Source organism: Pempheris klunzingeri, chromosome 8 (genome assembly GCF_042242105.1).
Source record: "Pempheris klunzingeri isolate RE-2024b chromosome 8, fPemKlu1.hap1, whole genome shotgun sequence".
NCBI classification, from domain to species: domain Eukaryota; kingdom Metazoa; phylum Chordata; class Actinopteri; order Acropomatiformes; family Pempheridae; genus Pempheris; species Pempheris klunzingeri.
This window is the reverse complement of record NC_092019.1, coordinates 26,651,160-26,668,609: the sequence shown is the minus strand read 5'-3', so window position 1 is coordinate 26,668,609 and position 17,450 is coordinate 26,651,160. Positions and strand designations below refer to the sequence as shown.

Sequence of the window (17,450 nt, the reverse complement as noted above, 5' to 3'; positions counted from 1 at the left end):
ATTAATGGGAAAGATCAGTGGTGACAGTACCCATCACAGAACATACTGAGGTACAACATTACTGGAGTAATGTGGATGTGAGGGAGAGAATCTCCAGGGCTGGTCACCACACAGAAAACCACTAAATCTGGCTACTTGGTGGTGTCGGAGGCACTGATACATAAACATCACAGAGGTTCTCAATAGGATTCAGGTGTGAGGAACATGAGGGCCAGTCAGTGGCATCAATGACTTTGTCATCCAGGAACTGACCATCAGGATTTGTCCATTAAACAGATTTCCAGAACTGCCTTTTTCTATCTACGTAATATTGCAAAAATCAGGCCCATCCTGTCTATGAATGATACAGAAACATTAGTCCACACATTTGTCATTTCTAGGTTGGACTATTGTAACTCCTTATTATCAGGCTGCTCCAATAAGTCCTTAAAGACTCTCCAGCTGGTCCAGAACGCTGCTGCTCCTGTTCTGACGAGAACTAAAAGAAGAGACCACATTTCTCCTGTACTGGCTTCTCTTCATTGGCTTCCAGTAAAATCTAGAATAGAGTTTAAAATCCTTCTCCTCACCTACAAGGCTCTTAATGTTCAGGCTCCATCATATCTTAAAGAACTCATAGTACCGTACTACCCCACTAGAGCACTGTGCTCCCAGAATGCAGGTCTACTGGTGGTTCCTAAAGTCCTCTAAAGTAGTGATGGAGTCAGAGCTTTCAGCTATCAGGCTCCTCTCCTGTGGAACCTCCTTCCAGTTTGGGTTCGGGGGGCAGACACCCTCTCTACATTTAAGAGTAGACTAAAAACCTTCCTTTCTGATAAAGCCTATAGTTTAGGGCTGGCTCAGGCCTTGGACCAGCCCCTAGTTATGCTGCTATAGGCTTAGACTGCTGGGGGACTCCCATGATGCACTGGGCTCCTCTCTCCTCCTCTTCCTCTCCATCCTTCTGCTTCATGTCTGCTTAATGTCTGTTACTAACTTGGTATATTCCCCGGAGCCTTTCTGTGCTTTTCTCATCTCTCTGGTTCCTGTGGATCCTGGTCCTGGTTCTCCTGCTGTGGTTCTCTGGTTCCTGTGGATCCTGGTCCTGGTTCTCCTGCTGTGGATTGTCAGGCAGAGACACTTTTTACTGATATTAGTCCTGTTATTATTATTCAGATATAACTATTGTCATGTTTTTCACTGTTACCATATTGATCATTATTAGTCACACTCCTGTTGTCAGTACAATAGTTGCTGTTATTACTTTGCACAGTTGCTTATGCTGGCTAACTGAACAGATTGAGATCCTTTATGTTTAATTGACTTGGTGTTATACTGTGATTTTATTAATTTATTTAAGCAGTGTGAAAAGCTAGGTTCATGTTTTTGATTCTTTAAATTCCTCACACAGCCACAGATAAAAAAAACTAGTTGCTGTGATTTGTATATACATATATTGGATTGATCCCAGTGTTATGTGGGTTTACTTTCTGCATCTTAAAGCTATAAAGATATGCTTTAGAATTATACAGAAGCCTTTTGCAGTCATAGGAGCCGTCAGTGAAGGCTCAGTCGAGTATTATTTACATAACTAGAAATGCACGTGTTATATGTGTAGCATTCACATGATGCACATTGTACTCCACAGCAGCAGGGGGCGGTGGTGCGTTGGAACGTCTTGGTAGCAAACTACCAAACAGCAAAGAAGAGTGTGTTTAGAGCGGACCGGACAGATTTCAGCTAGCCATATTCTGTGTGAAACACTGGAGATCAGCGTTAAGTATTGACGTTTAATCGTAACGTTTCATCTGGAAACTGGATCCAATCTGATCTGATCTTAACTACAAACACGGGATTTCAAACTGTCCCAGAAAAGGCCCCAGACATGGCAGAAAACACAGGTGAGTGTGTCAGCTAGCCCTAGCGGGGTAGCTAGTTGTGGTCAATCGAAGCTAGCTTTAACTCCTGGAATAGGTGCCCTTTTAATGCAAATTGTGGAATTAGTAACTGCTACGGAGCATTGAAGAGAATCACTCATGTACTGCTCCGTTGAAAATGAGGGTTTCCTGTCTGTAGCTGTAGTGAACCCTGTCAGAGGACACGTTAGCCTAGCCTGTTAGCCTGGGTGCATGTTGCCTGAAGACACGTTCAGGAAAACTTCATTCAGAATCATTGCAGGTGTCTCCCTGAACATGATGGACTCAAACACGCCTCAACACTTCCAGCATTAACGCCGAGAGCTCTCCCTGTAAATTCAGCGTGCTTATAACACAGCTAGCAGTAAGAGTCTGTCATTAGCCTCACGCGCTGCTGCTAACAGTGACAACTGACGTTAACCGGTAACGTTAACAGGTAACGTTAACAGGTAACGTTACCCGCCTCAACTAGTTACTAAATACATTTTACATTCTAGATTAAATGCATTCTGACTTGAAGAGGAATCGTGGCGACTTTTAAAGGAAATGAAATGTCAGAGTGAGGCTATAACATTTTCGAATTAGGCTCTCAACGCTCTGCATCTCAGTGGCCACCTGATCCAGTCCACCTGCACACACACCTGATCCAGTCCACCTGCACACACACCTGATGCACACACACCTGATCCAGTCCACCTACACACACACCTGATCCAGTCCACCTGCACACACACCTGATCCAGTCCACCTGCACACACACCTGATCCAGTCCACCTGATCCAGTCCACCTGCACACACACCTGATCCAGTCCACCTGCACACCTCTGATCCAGTCCACCTGCACACACACCTGATCCAGTCCACCTACACACACACCTGATCCAGTCCACCTGCACACACACCTGATCCAGTCCACCTACACACACACCTGATCCAGTCCACCTGCACACACACCTGATCCAGTCCACCTGCACACACACCTGATCCAGTCCACCTGCACACACACCTGATCCAGTCCACCTGCACACCTGCTTGTTAATGCAGAGATTCAGCCAGCCGAGCAGGTGGCAGCAAGACGATGCTTAAAAGCGTTCAAACATGCTAAACACACACACACACACACACACACACACACACACACACACACACACACACACACACACACACACCAGTCTCTAAGGTTTACAGAAGACATCCGGAGAGTGGCACTTATGTTGGTGAGATCAGAGCAGCATGAGCTGACTGGTGGTTGCTCATATAATCATGTAACACCAGTGGTGAGCAGAAAGACATTAACCTTAAGGAGGCTCCACTCCTGTCAGCTAGCAGCAGGAACCTAAAACTACAGTGGGCACAGTCTCCCAAAAAGGGCATTAGAGGTTTAGAAACGTCCTCTGGTCTGATGAATGTCGATTTGTGGGGTCATGTTGTAAACAACATTAATCCGTGGATTCATCCTGCCTTGTGTCAAAGCTTCAGACTGACACTGTTGATGTAATAGTGTGGGGAATGTTTTCTCTGCACACATTAGGCTAATTGATCTACGTCATTACTTGCACCGGCCTAAACTGGCCCCAATATTAAAGAACTAGGACAGTACAAAGAGCATGTCAAAATCCGTGATGGTGGACAGAATCCCATCCTCTCTTTGTATGTAGATCATCACATCGTAGTTTAAATGCCACAGCCTAGCTGAGTATTGTTGCTGGCCATGTGTATCTCTTCATGGCCATCGTGTACCCGTCTTCTAAAGGCTACTTCAAGCAGGATAACATACCAAATCACAAAGAACACCTCATCTCAAGCTGCGTCCACCAATGAGCAGAGCACCTTTGGGATTTGGTGAAACAGGAGATTTGCCGCATGCATGTGAAGGTGACAAATCAGCACTGTGTGATGCTAGCAGAATCTCTACCAGAAGTTTTCAGCGCCTTCCTTTATCCATGTCTTGACAAAACCACTTTGTTTGAGGTGCAAAGGCGGGTCCTATCCATGACACAACAGCTGTACACAATAAAGTGACTACTGAGTGACCTTGGATGGAGACAAATGTTATGTGAGTTTGACTTTTTAAATTGTTTTCATTTTAAGCAGAACAACACGAGTCAAAGCATGACAGCTCATCATCCCCTGGAATGACAGATCAAGAAAAAGAAGTGGCAGCCAGTGCATATGAAGCTTTTTCGGTAAATGATCTCCTTTCCTCTTTTCCTAATACTCAGAAAGTCAAGTCCAGTTTTCTCTGTTCTCTGCTCTATCAAGGTCATTTAGAACTCAGGGTTGGGCAATGAAATGTAAGGTGTAGTCCCTTCATGCTGCACACACAGAAATGTGTGCAGACAATTCCATTAAGAATAGAATAAAATCAAATCAAACAATATATACAGTTATTTATAGTCATGTACAGTTAATGGGGATTTAATGTAAAAGAGCTTTGAGTAGTCGAACTTACTAGAAAGGAAAGAAAAAAAAAATCCCCTTCTTCTACCACCCGGTGTGGGAGAAACCCGTCTCTACTGATCTTGTGCTACGTGCCTCTTGTGCCTGTTTCTGTGCTGTCTTTTAACCAAGCCTTTTTTTCTAGCCACTGGTAGGATTTCTTTATCAGCCACTTCTTCTGTCAGTGGTATATGCTGTGGAGGGTCTTGTCCCTCCAGGAAGGTTCATCCTCCTCTTCTGCTTCATCGGGTTTCTGCTGCCTGAGGCATTTACTCAGCAGCTCATCTTCGGGGGCCATCTTCCTGATGCATCTCTAGATCTTGATTGTTTTGTCGTGGACAGTGGCTCCCACGCTCACCAGTCCTCCACCTCCCTCGCCCTGTTTAGTGAACAGGACTTGGGATGAAACACTCCTTGTTTTGACATCAGTGGCCTCTATCTCCTCCTTCGGCCCACTTTTTTATACCGGAGGGGTATCTGATGACTGGCAGGGCATATGTGCTGATGGCTCGGACCTTGTTCTTCCCATTCAGCCAACTTTTTAGTCATAGAGGAGCTGACAGGGAGCACAGCACGTGGGCGACACAGTGAAGTTTAGACGGAAGGCAGGCGGCCAGGGAGAGTGGCAACGGAAAAGTCCAGAGGTGCAGCAACAGTCCAGTTGGGAGAGCACAGTCCAGTAGCGGCAGGGCAGAACTAGTGCGTTTCCATGGAACCTCCCGTGGAAGCTCTGCAGGAAAGAGAGGATGGCTAATTCAAGGCAAAGTGGTTGAGGGTTTGGCCTCAATGATAGTCCACATGTCATCCCCCAAAGCCACAGCATCTGCAGAAAGGACTGCCTCTCCTCCAGTGGTTGGCAGAGGCTAAGCGCTTGTGACGAGCTTACGGCTATGAAGCTGCAGCAGTAGGAGCCCAGAGTAGAGATCTGTGTAGCTTGAGAGGTGGCAATGGAAGAAAAGCCCGGGTTTAGCTCATCCTTGTCCTTAACATCCTGACCATCCTGTTGGCTGTTGTCCTGTAGCAGTGAGTGCCGACAGCCATGGTGTAGATAGCTGCAGCTGTGGTGGCCAACTAGCACTAGCAGCCAGGGTAAAAACAATCCAGGCTAAGCTGTCTTAGAACTAGCCCACAACTAGCCCACAATCAAGGCTTTATAAACAGAATTGTATTATCAGTCAATCAATCTTTATTTATACAAGTGTTATCTCAAGACGCTTTATATAAAGAGCAGGTCTAGATCAAACTCTTTGATTAAGAGAGAGACCCAACGATTCAGGAAAATGAAGGTCCTGATCGTCCTTACTGTAATTTTACATTGATCTGTTCTGTACAAACATCTGTTTCATGTCTGTGGTCCTGGAAGGGAGATCCCTCCTCTGTTTCTCTTCCTAAGGTTTCTTCCGTTGTTTTCACCATTGAAGGTTTTTTACAGAGTTTGTCCTTGTCTGAATCGAGGATGTAAGGATAGAGGGTGTCGTACAGACCCTTGTTATACAGATTGTAAAGCCAGTGATGGCAAATTAGTCATTTTAATATAAGCCATAATTGATCCTTAGAGAGGAAATGTAGGTTTAACAACAGCACACGGACAGATATAAGCACAGACAAACTGAGGTAAGTTTAAAAAAATAATCAGAAGCATATTTGAAAAAAGAAGAATATCAATAAAAACAGAACTGTACAAGAGCAGTTGAACTCAGAGTTACTTACAGTGCCCACAGCCTCTGTCTGACGTTTCTACCAGGTCACATGAACGTGTCCATGCTGCATTCACTGACTCGGGGTCTGTTTTTATGAGAGATCATGTTGAAAATGACAGTGACCGTACCATGTTTTACTAGTGATTTTCACAATTGTGGAAACTTGTTAGTATTACAGGTCTCTTGCATGCTCCTGCATTGGCAACAAGCATGGAGCTTGTTTTGATAAGATTTCAAAGTGAATGTAAGGGGAAATTCTGTCATTTTGCAAATTGCAGACTGCATGTTGTACATTTTTGCCCCTGTGCTGCTTACAGGCTGGGAAGTACGACGAGTCTTTCAAACACCTTGAAGCCTTGCAGGAGCTCAACAGAGAGGACTACAAGATCGCCATGAATAAAGCTGTCGTAGAGTTTTACAAAAGCGGTCAAACTACCACAGGAACTCTGAAGCAGACTCTGATGGCAATGAAGAACCAGGTAACTGCTGAAATGTGGGTCATAATTTTCCCATGTTTTGAGCACATGTTGAATTTGTCTTCAGAGAACGGTTGACAAACAGCACCTTGCGTCTTCGTGATGTCTTGGATTTCATGGATCGTTCTATCCTCATCTTTCAGGTTCACACATCAGCAGAGGACATTGATGGGCTGGACGATGTTGAAAACAGCTTGCTGTACTATAATCAAGCCATCATCCACTATCATATGCGACAGTACTCTGAAGCCATCTCCATTGGAGAGAGACTGTACCAGTTTCTGGAACCATTTGGTATGTTGTGGTGCTTCACATGGGTTTCATTAAAGTAAACTAGATTGTCACTTAGTTGATCAACAGATGATCCATAGTAGTTTTGATTGGCATTTTAAGTCATTTATCAAGGACAAAAATATACAGAGCTAGTGATTATGAGGGACTTGTCTCACCCCCCGTGTTATCAGAAAGGGTTTGATACTGAATACATTAATAACATGAAGGTAAATTATGTTTTACATGGCACAAAATAATCATTCTTAATTGAATTAATAAATAGAGTTGGCAAAATTGTGGACTATTTGAACTCATCTGCCTGGAGACTTGACTTGAGTTTGAAGGCAGAAAGCTGTGCTGTGTGTGGTTTAACCTTCTGTAGCCCACCACACTGATGTGAGTAATGGATATCATAACATGGTTCTGCAAGCCAATGTTTCCATGACCTAATACACACAGGAAACTTGACTTGGAGCTGGCTCAAAGGATTTAAACACATCTAAATTGAGTGTGCATGTAGTAGTAGTGGTTGCTTTAATGTGTAAAGAGACGGGGTTAATGGGAAAGGTGACCATGATTTTGAGAGGCTAGCATCAACAGTACCACTGGAAAGAGATTGGTTGTCTTGACGACGGTCCTGTTTCTCTGCAGGAGTTAGTCCATAGTATATATTGATATATTGATATTTTGTAAGGGTTCATGTGTCAACCTTGAGCTTGGCATGGAGTCATTGTGTTATTTGTCCTAGAAGAGAAGTTTGCTCAGGCTGTCTGCTTCCTGCTGGTGGATCTGTACCTGCTCACCTTCCAGCCAGAGAAGGCCCTCCATCTGCTGGCTGTACTGGACAAACTGTCTGTACAAGGAAGCAGCAGGAATGGCAAAGGAGAGGTACCCCAGCACACTACATTGTCATTAGAAGAAAATGTTTTATGGTAACATGTTGGTTAACAACCTTATTGCTTGTGTTAAATCACTAAAGAAGTCCAACACAAAGAGAAACAGAAGTTTGAGATGTTTGCCTCACATATTTTACTTCCACCCTGTTGTAATTGAGCATTGGAGGATTACTTTAAAAAAAAAAACCAGACTGTATATAAGAAGTAGACATATCAGCGGTGACCTCTTGGCTGTTTTGACGCCTTGTTTTTGGCTTTATGGGCATCGCCATGGAGCCAGAAGTGACATTCATTCCACAAAGATCGCCTCTGATTGGTTAGTCACAAGGTAGCCCTGTCCTAAAGCATACCCTGCATTCCTCTAAATGGGACCATCATTTACTGAATGAACGAGGTGAGAAGTCAGCTAATTTTCTCATAGACTTCCATCCAATCAGACTTCTGTTTCTCCTGGACATTAGAAAGAATGCAGGTTTAAGACACTTCAGCAATGGCTTACGTCCACTAAGAAACACAGATTTAACATACAGTTCACGCCTTACTGAGTGCTGTGCTTGTTTCCAGAGCAATAGTTCAAACAAAGATGGAGCAAACCAGAAGGCAGAGTTCACCGCCATGATTGAGGCAGCCAAATCAAAGATGCATCAGGCAAGAGCTCATAGATTTTAACATCCATTGTTCCCTGTTTCAGTCTCATCCGCTGACTGTGCCTGACTGGTGTTTCCTTTACAGTACAAAGTGAGAGCCTACATTCAGATGAAATCCTCCAAGGCCTGTAAAAGGGAGATCAAATCAGTGATGAACACAGCAGGCAATGTGAGTCTCATTGTTGGTATTATTTCATCAGCTTGTTCAAACAGTGAAGGGGAGGGGATGTGCTCGAAGACACGGCATGCTCAACTCGAATATCTGCAGTTTAAAGAGTGCTGAATAAAAACTCAGAAATGAGCAAATGGAGTGGTCAGCACTCCCAGTGAGTATGTAGCACTTTTAATAATGAGCGGCAGCAGAAGATTGATTCATGAATCACATGACGAAATGCTGAGAAAGCTGAGGACTGAAGCACACCGCTTTCTTTCTGCTGCTGAACATCATTTAAAGTGTTGCATACATGTGGGGGTGCTGATGGCATCACTTGCTTTAAGGGGAGGAGATATAACCAATGGTATGCAGTATGCAAAAACAGCACCTTAAAGGGCATTTTACTTTTTAGAATTAGAGTAGAAGTAAAAATACTAAAAAAAAAAAAAAAAAAAAAAAAAAAAAAGACCACTTGGGTGAAAAAAAAAAAATCTCTTGGTCATGGAGTCATTAAATTTAATTTATTACCAGGTCTTTCACCGTAACTGTCTGGTGTGTCTGGTGGTACAAGCAGACACAGTAGTGTCAGTAGAAGTAGAGTGTGCTCTCAAAGTGGTGCTGCGGTGTATTCATGTGTATGTGTATGTGTGTAAATGCCCCCCCCCCCCGATGAGCAGAACACCTTGATGATGGCCCCCCCCATCAGTGTGTGAATGTAGCGTTAGTGTTTTGACTGAAATGTCATTTATACTGTACGATCTATGTAGAGTGTGTGTGTGTGTGTATTTCATGGAGGCATCAGTATTACCATGTTAATAACCCAACAGTCACTATCAAGGGGATGTTATCAGTTCAAACTGTAAAAGGGCTGTACTCACAGCTGTCTGTTAGTGTGTCTGTGTCGTTACCAACCAGGGAGGGGGTGGACGTCCCCTCTCCTGGTTCTCTGACCTGTGTTTCCTGTCCCCTCCACTAGTCTGCATCCTCACTCTTCCTTAAGAGTAATTTTGAGTACCTGAGAGGAAACTACCGGAAAGCAGTGAAGCTGTTGAACAGCTCCAACATTGCAGAGCACCCTGGACCCATCAAGACAGGTGACAACTACTGAATCCCTCAAGACTGGTGGCTTCCCCTAGTATGCGTGGTGTCAAAAAGCCATGCAGTAGTTTTGGTTTGACTTGCCCTGATTCAGACTGTTAATGAATCATCATTAGCTCACTGCTGCTTCCAAACCGTGTCTTAGTTTGAGATGTACCTGTAACCTGTAACCTGTAACCTGTTTACAGTTGATGGATTGTGTGCTCTGATTGTCTCATTCAGGTGAATGTGTTCGATGTATGTTCTGGAACAATCTGGGCTGCATTCACTTTGCAATGGGGAAACATAACCTAGGCATTTTCTACTTCAAGAAGGCGCTGCAAGAGAATGACCACACCTGCGCACAGCTGGGAGACGGCAGCAACGGTCAATGTGGGTCACAGCAAGCACTCTCTCCTCAATCTGCTAAGATTTCCAGTGATACCTCTTCTAATTCATCTTATCAAGCACTCACCTCCTGTAGGCTTGGATGTCAGGTGGATGTAAGAAGTTTGTAGCTTGCTCTTTCTCAGAGGACCACAGGTCTGTTCATCTCGGATTAACAGTAGTAACATTGGATTCCATCATGACTGGGCTTCACATCAACCTAGCCAAAGAAATATTTCAATCCACCACTGCAGCAATAATCCTCTCCTCACTGCTCTTTATTCTACTATTCTTGGAACATTTCCATAATCAAAATATGCCTTATTAACATGGACACTTTTCCATTGGTATCCACTGAAATCACTGAATCTAAATCATCATTTAAGTCAATTAAAACATGTTCACTCCTCTGGTGGTCCTCTGTGCTGATAGCTTTGCTTTTAGTTGTCTCTCAGGTCTAAATAATCTGAGCTCCATTAACTAAACTCCATTCAATTCCAGTGTGAGGGCTGCTTAGAAATCTAAACTATGTGCATGGGGAGATCCCACTTTAGGGAAGTTAGAAAATAGGATTTTTGCATTTGTGTGAAGTTGCTTTAAAAGTCCACAAGTCTGGGCCTGAGTACCAGTGAGGCCCAATGAATATAGAGCATATATTCTTTATTCCTATGTTTAGTATTATTTGATGAACTATATTATATTTTCAATTATTTGTAACTTTTCAAAAAAGTGAGAATCGTTCAGTTAAGTGCTTCCCCATGCTGTCTTATGGTGGAAAGTGTGAGCTTCAGTTTGACCTGTTCCAGTTTGGACGATGTATTGTGAACATGTGTGTCTCTAATAGTAACAAGCCCCCTTTTTTTTGTCGTTTCTTTCATTAACCAGCTAAGAAGTTCACAGGTATCCCCATGTGTGCTCTACTAGCCAACAAGCGCTATGAGCTGCTATATAACTGTGGTATTCAGCTGCTGCACATCGGCAGGCCTTTGGCAGCATTTGAGTGCCTGATGGAGGCGGTGCAGGTCTACCACTCCAACCCTCGCCTGTGGCTGCGGCTCGCCGAGTGCTGCATCTCTGCTAACAAGGGGGTATGACTTCACCCATGTGGATTCTGAATTGAGTTTCCTAAATGAATTTCCAACAAGTGTATTAAGTTCTGGATGGAGGAGCAATAAGAACATGTCCTTTTCACTTAAAGGTTCTCTGTACGACATCTCAGGTCGTTGGTTCTCTTAGCGGAGTCTGTCGCTGGGCAGCAGCTCTGGTTCCTTTGTTTGGTGCTTCGGCTTTTCTCACTGAACAAATCACAACATGCACAAACATACCATGCTATATTAATGTAATGTTGATGCTCAGAATGTCCCATAGAGAACCTTTAAAGTGGAATATTATCTAAGGATAATGGTTTTGCTTCTGTAATGATTGGCATCCAATGATTGTTTGGTGGTACCAATATCAGTGGCAGCGACTCCAGTGTTGGTATATAGATTCCCAGGTGACCTTGAATTGATGGTACCTTCTAGACAGTTTTATAAAGGTGAACAGAGAAGCACATAAGCCTTATTTCACGGTCTCACTGTGTTTGTTTCCAGGGGTCGGAACAGGAGAGCAAAGGGTTACCTTGTAAAAAAGGTATAGTTCAGTCTATTGTCGGACAGGGCTACCATCGCAAGATTGTCCTGGCGTCCCAGTCGACCCAGAATTCTACCTACAGGTCAGTGTCCTCCGCCTCTGCACAGTACACTAGAGACATTTACCTTTACTGCCCAGCAGAGGGCAGTTTGGCTTATTCATCATCGCCATGGTAACCACCGTTACCGTGCTGTTTATCTAAAAAATAGTGAAACAGTTGTTGTCTTGCTTAACTTCAGAGCTGGACATGGTAGTCAGTCAAAATTAGAAAAGTGATGGATGATAATATCTATGTATGTTTGCCCACACGTATCACCTGAAGCTATGGGATGTTTCCATTGATTGATGTTTCCAATTCTAAGACTTGTGTTTTAATGCTTTTATGTCAAATGGGGAAATACATATGATGGTGTAGAAGACATGCTCCTACATAGTCTTATATATTTCTACTACTATACAGTCTACTACTACTAAAACTAAAAACAGTGACTGGCTGATATCAAATTAGTACTCAGTCCTGCTCATATCTGCCTGATGAGCTTTTTCACAACCTGTGTGTGTGTGTGTGTGTGTGTACAGTGAAGGCCAGTCAGCAGCTATTCCAGTAGCCAGTATGGAGTTTGCAGCCATCTGCCTGAGGAACGCTCTGCTACTGCTGCCTGAACACCAGCAGCAGGACACCAAGACAGAGAACAGCTCCAAGAGCTCCAGTCAGTCAGGAAGCACCGAGAGTGGCAGCGAGAACAGTGATGCCTGCAGGTGTGACACACTCACTCACACACACACACACACACACACACACACACACCTGTGTTTGTCATTCACATCACAGACTGTTATTGGACATTGGAGGTCATTGGTCCTTCGGTTTAGAAGTGAGCTTGTTGATGCTTCATGTCAGTAAAAAAAAAAAGTAGAACTCACTAGCTTGTCACATCTAGGGTTCGGTATTGAGAACCACTGTAGCTTTGGAAGCGCTGGAACATTGTTCCTCGTCACCTCGTCACTCCATTCCTCAAGTCATCAGTTTGAAGGTAAAATGTTACTTTGCTGGGTGAGCACTGGAGCGGGTGCTGAGATCTCACTCACCCTGATGTAATGGCTGAGTTATAGAAGCAGCAGGGGGGAATAAACACGTCAGCATTAATACATGACAGGATATAGAACTCCTAAACTATATGAGCAGGTCAGCCTGTGGACAGGTGGCCAGTGTGCACACATGCTGGGTTTCTACCACATCGACAGGCTCAACTGCAAATACGAGGACTGAATGAGTCTCCATAGACTCTTATGTAAGTCTGAACTCCAGCTGTACATCATGTCGCTCATCACATTGACCATATTCACAGCTGATTGTTGTGACCTATAGTACCACTCAAAGGTTTATACACACCTTCTCATTCAGTGGTTTTTCTCTATTTTCATTCTTTTCTACATTGTAGATTAATATTGAAGATGTAGAATTATGTAGTGTTGACCCAGAATGTGTTTTATATTTGACATTCTTCAAATGGTAAATGGTCTGTATCTGTACAGCACCTTTCTAGTCACTTGGACTACTAAAGCACTTTTACATCACATCCTCATTCACACATCATTCATACAGGAGGACTGAAGCTGGAGGAGACTGTTTGCTGCTTCAGGAGCAGGTTGGGGTTCAGTGTCTTGACATGCTCACTCAGAGGAGCACGGGGTCAAACCACCGACCTTCTGATTGAGGGACGTCATTCAGTCAGCTTCATGAGGTCGTCACCTGGATGGTTTTCCATTAACACTTGTGCTTTGTCAAGAGATCTTTTGTGGAGTTTCTTGCCATCAGTTGTGTTGTGCAGAGGAAGGATTGATTCTATTCCACTACTGCTCTAATGCATGGTATGGCAGCCAATGAGCTCAGCACCTCTGGGAGCTCCTTCAAAACTGTTGGAAAACCATCCAGGTGATGACCTTGTGGAGCTGATGGAGAGTGTGATTGAAGAATCTAAAATATAAAACATATTCTGCTTTAACACTTTTTTGTTTACTACATAATTCCAAATGTGTTCCTTCATAGTTTTGATGTCTTCAATATCAATCTACTATGTAGAAAATAGTAGAAATAAAGAAAAACCATTGAATGAGAAGGTGTGTCCAAACTTTTGACTAAAACTGTATTTCTGGATATTGCTGGGTGAGAATCTGGAAGGGTCTCTACAGGCTTAGATGTTGTAGATCACTCAGAGTAACTCAAAGTGTAAGTGGCATCATCATAAAACTAAATGCATGTGATCAGTGTGACATTTGAGCATTTTGAAACTTGGTGCTGTGGCCCTCTTTTCACCCTTGGGTGCATTATATAATCTGTCCATGACTGATTCTGCACGTGTCATGCCCAGATTCAAACTGTAGGAAGAGGTGTGTGTCCCTCCAGAATCCTGCCTTTTCAAGATGCCTCATTGTTTATCCTAATGCGTGCACATGACATAAGATTATTCATGCCGTATTGATAAATGAAGAGCATGGATGGTTTTGTAGCGGAGCACAAAGGCTTGGAGGAATGATAAACCAATGGATGTAATCATCATATCTCCATATATCTTAAGGTCTAATCTCTTCTTCTAATCAACTCAGGTGTTTGCAGTCACTTCAGTTGAATGCTGCAAAATGCCAGAAGTGTGATTGTGGACTAGTTGAGCGTGCCGATGGCTCAGAGGAGTTGGATATGTGCTCTAATGGATGCTGCTTGTGTGTTTTGCAGTGGGAAAGGTCAGGAGACTGATAAGTTCTTGGCTGCAGCTCCATCATCTCCTCTTAGAAAACAGGAGGTAGAAAACCTGAGGTAATGATACTTCTCACCTCCTCTTTCTTTGGTCCAGTGGACATTAAAGACCATGTCCGTCAGTCAGTGATGTCTACTGTTTGATGTGCAGGTGCTCCATCCTGGCCTGTAGTGCCTATGTGGCACTAGCATTGGGAGACAACCTGATGGCTCTAAACCATGCTGAGAAACTGCTCCATCAAACCAAGGTGTCCGGGTCCCTCAAGTAAGTACTGGCTCTGTTTCTCAAAGCCACACGGTTCACCTGCTCATTTTCTGCACTGCAGCAACAAATGGCCACACAGATTAGAGTGACGGAGTTGACCAGCGGCATCCTCCTCTGCTTGAAATAAGTCAGGTGTCTGGTTTGTCTGTCCTCCTCTTGCTGCGTGTTCAGGTTCCTGGGTCACCTCTATGCTGCTGAAGCCCTCATCTCATTGGACAGGATTTCTGATGCTATTTCTCACCTTAACCCAGAAAATGTCAGTGACGTGTCAATAGGAGTGCTGACCAGTGAGCACGACCAAGGTCTGTGAGTTCAGCACGAGACTTTACTAAACCTCCAGTTGAGCCTACTGTCTTTAATGCTTGCTTGGTTTTTCCCAACAGGATCTGACAAAGGAGACGAGCCTGTCGAGTCCTGTGAGTCCACCTGTAGTGCACGAGTTTTATTTGAAACGTATCAAAGAAAAACTATAATTGCATTAAGATATGTCAGAGGCGAGATGGGAGCAAAAGCACTTGTGATGTACAGTAAATGGTAGAGCAGCAGGCTAAGACAGAAGAAGTGTCAAGACTGTTCCTGTAACTGTGTGTGTGTGTGTGTGTGTGTGTGTGTGTGCAGCAGGGAAGCAGACGCCCCTGTGTTACCCCAGCAGTGTGACATCAGCTCGTGCCATGATGCTCTTCAACCTGGGCAGCGCCTACTGCTTGAGGAGCGAGTATGACAAGGCCCGCAAGTGCCTGCATCAGGTAACCATGACAACAGTGACATCACTTCAGCATGTCCTGGAAATGTTTATTAGGTTGCAGCACTAGTTCTTCCTCTAAGTGTTTGTGGCTTGACCTTGGACCTCTTCTAACACCTTGTGTACCTTTCAAACTGGACTCCTGGATGGCCATGGGTTGCATTCAAGTTGCGTTCAAATCCGTGAAAAAGTGTCTGTTAGGCATGAAAGTTTATCCTTGACCTTCAGTAGTTTGACTACAGTGTCTCTGTCGTCTCCCTCAGGCTGCATCCATGGTGAACACTAAGGAGATTCCACCTGAGGCCATCCTGCTGGGAGTCTACTTAGAGCTGCAGAACGGTCAGACCTTCACCAGACTCTCCCTTCTGTATACTGTAGAGATTAAACTCTTCCATCAGCAAAGACCAGACTGTCTGCATGCGTAGCATCATTTTGTTAATTTGACTCTGACTTTGTTATACCTCATCATTCTGATTTCAGTCATCAGTCATTAGTATGGAAGGTTTTAGAATGACGTGGTTATCAGGTTTTAAAGTTCTCGGCTCTGTAAACACTGACAGCACACTTGAGTTGGTCCAGAATAATGTGGTTCGTTATCTGATGTTTAGTTGATATCAGGAGATGATCTCCTGGATCTGTGTTGTGTGTCCTCAGGAAACACCCAGCTGGCCCTGCAGATCATCAAACGGAACCAGCTGCTGCCCACCACAATCCAGAGGGTCTCCCCAGACTCCCGCAAGAAACCTGTCCAGCCTGTCCAGCCCATCCAGCTGCCCTCATCCTTCACACAAATTCAGCGAAAATGAGCCTCCCCAGCCACCTCTGGCACACACGCACGCACACACACACACACACACACACACACACACCTCAAACTCCATGCGACCCCCTCCCCAGAGGAGCCTTGACATTTCTAAAGCAGCTTCCCATCAGGTCAGCAGCTGGGCGGCTGCTAACTGATGAGAACCGACGTCCAGCTGCAGCAGTTTCTGTCCACTGAGACTGGCTGACTTTTTATTTCCATTTGACTGAGAATCTGTCGTCTCAACAATAAAAATACATTTTATTTACTGTATGATTTGACTTGTGAGTGTCTCCTGTTTGTGCCCCAGTGAATGCAGTAGGGACACTTTACCAATGATCAACAGAAAACATGAGTGATGTGCAGGTAGGACACACTTGGCCTCTTTTCTACTTGTTGCAGAGCGCTTTACAATAAAAACACAGCCGAAGAAGAATGAGTCAGATCTGCATCAGGACAGGATGCCTGGACCAAGTGGGAGAATGAAACCAGGAAGTTGGGATGGCAATGTGGAGCCCTTCTTCTGCCTAATAATTCCTGTTTCCCTCAGAAGAGTCGTGATGACTTGGGATGCTCCCCCTTCTCTTTGAATACAACAGGCAGATCTGGGGTCTTCAAGAAGAGATGTGTTTACATTCCATCTGGTTTCTATTCCATGGAAGTGTTCTAGGGATTAAACCACCTTTAGTCTTGAGCAGACGCTTGGGAACAGCGAAGTGAATTCATTTTCAAATCAGTTCTCAAACTAACGTGACCAGTGAAGATGCTGAAATGAGACTGATGTTATCTTTGAGTTTTTGTTAAAAGCAGAGCACCTGGTTTGTGTTCCAGCTGGAGGTGTGAGTTTTTTTTTTGTCTTAACCCCCCTGAATACAAAGAATGAAAGAAGAAAGATGACAATAATCTAACCGAGATGATACAAAATGACCTGAGACCTGACCTTTAGAATGCTCCTCTGTTGATAAAAACATGAAAAACTAATTACACAAGTAGTTAAATCAACGTCTGGTATTCATTGACTGGTTTTTAATGGTACATTAATTTGTAAGTCGTCTACACAAGAACGATACTGGACACTGTGTTTACTTGTGTGTGTGGTGGCATCAGAGCAACAAGGGGCCAAGGATGGAGCCTTAAGGAACGCCACAGAGGACAACCGTTTGCAACGGAAATGACTGAGCAAGGCAGAAGGATGGCAGTGTGGAGACAGAAACTGCTGACAGATCAGGGGAGAGGCTTCAGTTTGGATTTGATGGTTTTGAAAAGAACCCTGAAGTTCTGTTGTTTTTGTACTGTAGCAGCTTCCTGAT

At 44.0% G+C, this 17,450-nt stretch overlaps 1 protein-coding gene across 4 annotated transcripts; it reads left to right on the top strand.

The window, feature by feature from the left end:
* Window positions 1-1,089: 1,089 nt before the first annotated feature.
* cnot10 (CCR4-NOT transcription complex, subunit 10) lies at window positions 1,090-16,413 on the top strand. Of its 4 annotated transcripts, XM_070835719.1 has the most exons (20): window positions 1,090-1,105; window positions 1,628-1,880; window positions 3,987-4,081; window positions 6,352-6,513; window positions 6,654-6,804; window positions 7,532-7,671; window positions 8,244-8,327; window positions 8,412-8,495; window positions 9,457-9,574; window positions 9,801-9,950; window positions 10,830-11,032; window positions 11,537-11,658; window positions 12,156-12,335; window positions 14,311-14,391; window positions 14,483-14,596; window positions 14,768-14,898; window positions 14,980-15,012; window positions 15,218-15,342; window positions 15,602-15,677; window positions 15,993-16,413. In XM_070835719.1, the coding sequence occupies exons 2-20, from the start codon at window positions 1,865-1,867 to the stop codon at window positions 16,142-16,144; spliced, it is 2,217 nt and encodes a 738-aa protein (XP_070691820.1). In that variant the 5' UTR covers window positions 1,090-1,105; window positions 1,628-1,864; the 3' UTR covers window positions 16,145-16,413. The 4 variants fall into 4 exon arrangements, with proteins under 4 accessions (XP_070691820.1, XP_070691816.1, XP_070691817.1 ...); XM_070835715.1 differs by lacking the exon at window positions 1,090-1,105 and having other exon boundaries at window positions 1,661-1,880; window positions 15,215-15,342; XM_070835716.1 differs by lacking the exon at window positions 1,090-1,105 and having other exon boundaries at window positions 1,662-1,880; window positions 3,990-4,081; window positions 15,215-15,342.
* The last annotated feature ends 1,037 nt before the right edge of the window (window positions 16,414-17,450 follow it).

Coding starts and splice junctions, on each gene's coding strand:
- cnot10 (XM_070835715.1), top strand. Junction 8,328..8,411: donor CCAAATCAAAGATGCATCAG/GCAAGAGCTCAT, acceptor TTTCCTTTACAG/TACAAAGTGAGAGCCTACAT. Junction 9,951..10,829: donor AGACGGCAGCAACGGTCAAT/GTGGGTCACAGC, acceptor TTCATTAACCAG/CTAAGAAGTTCACAGGTATC.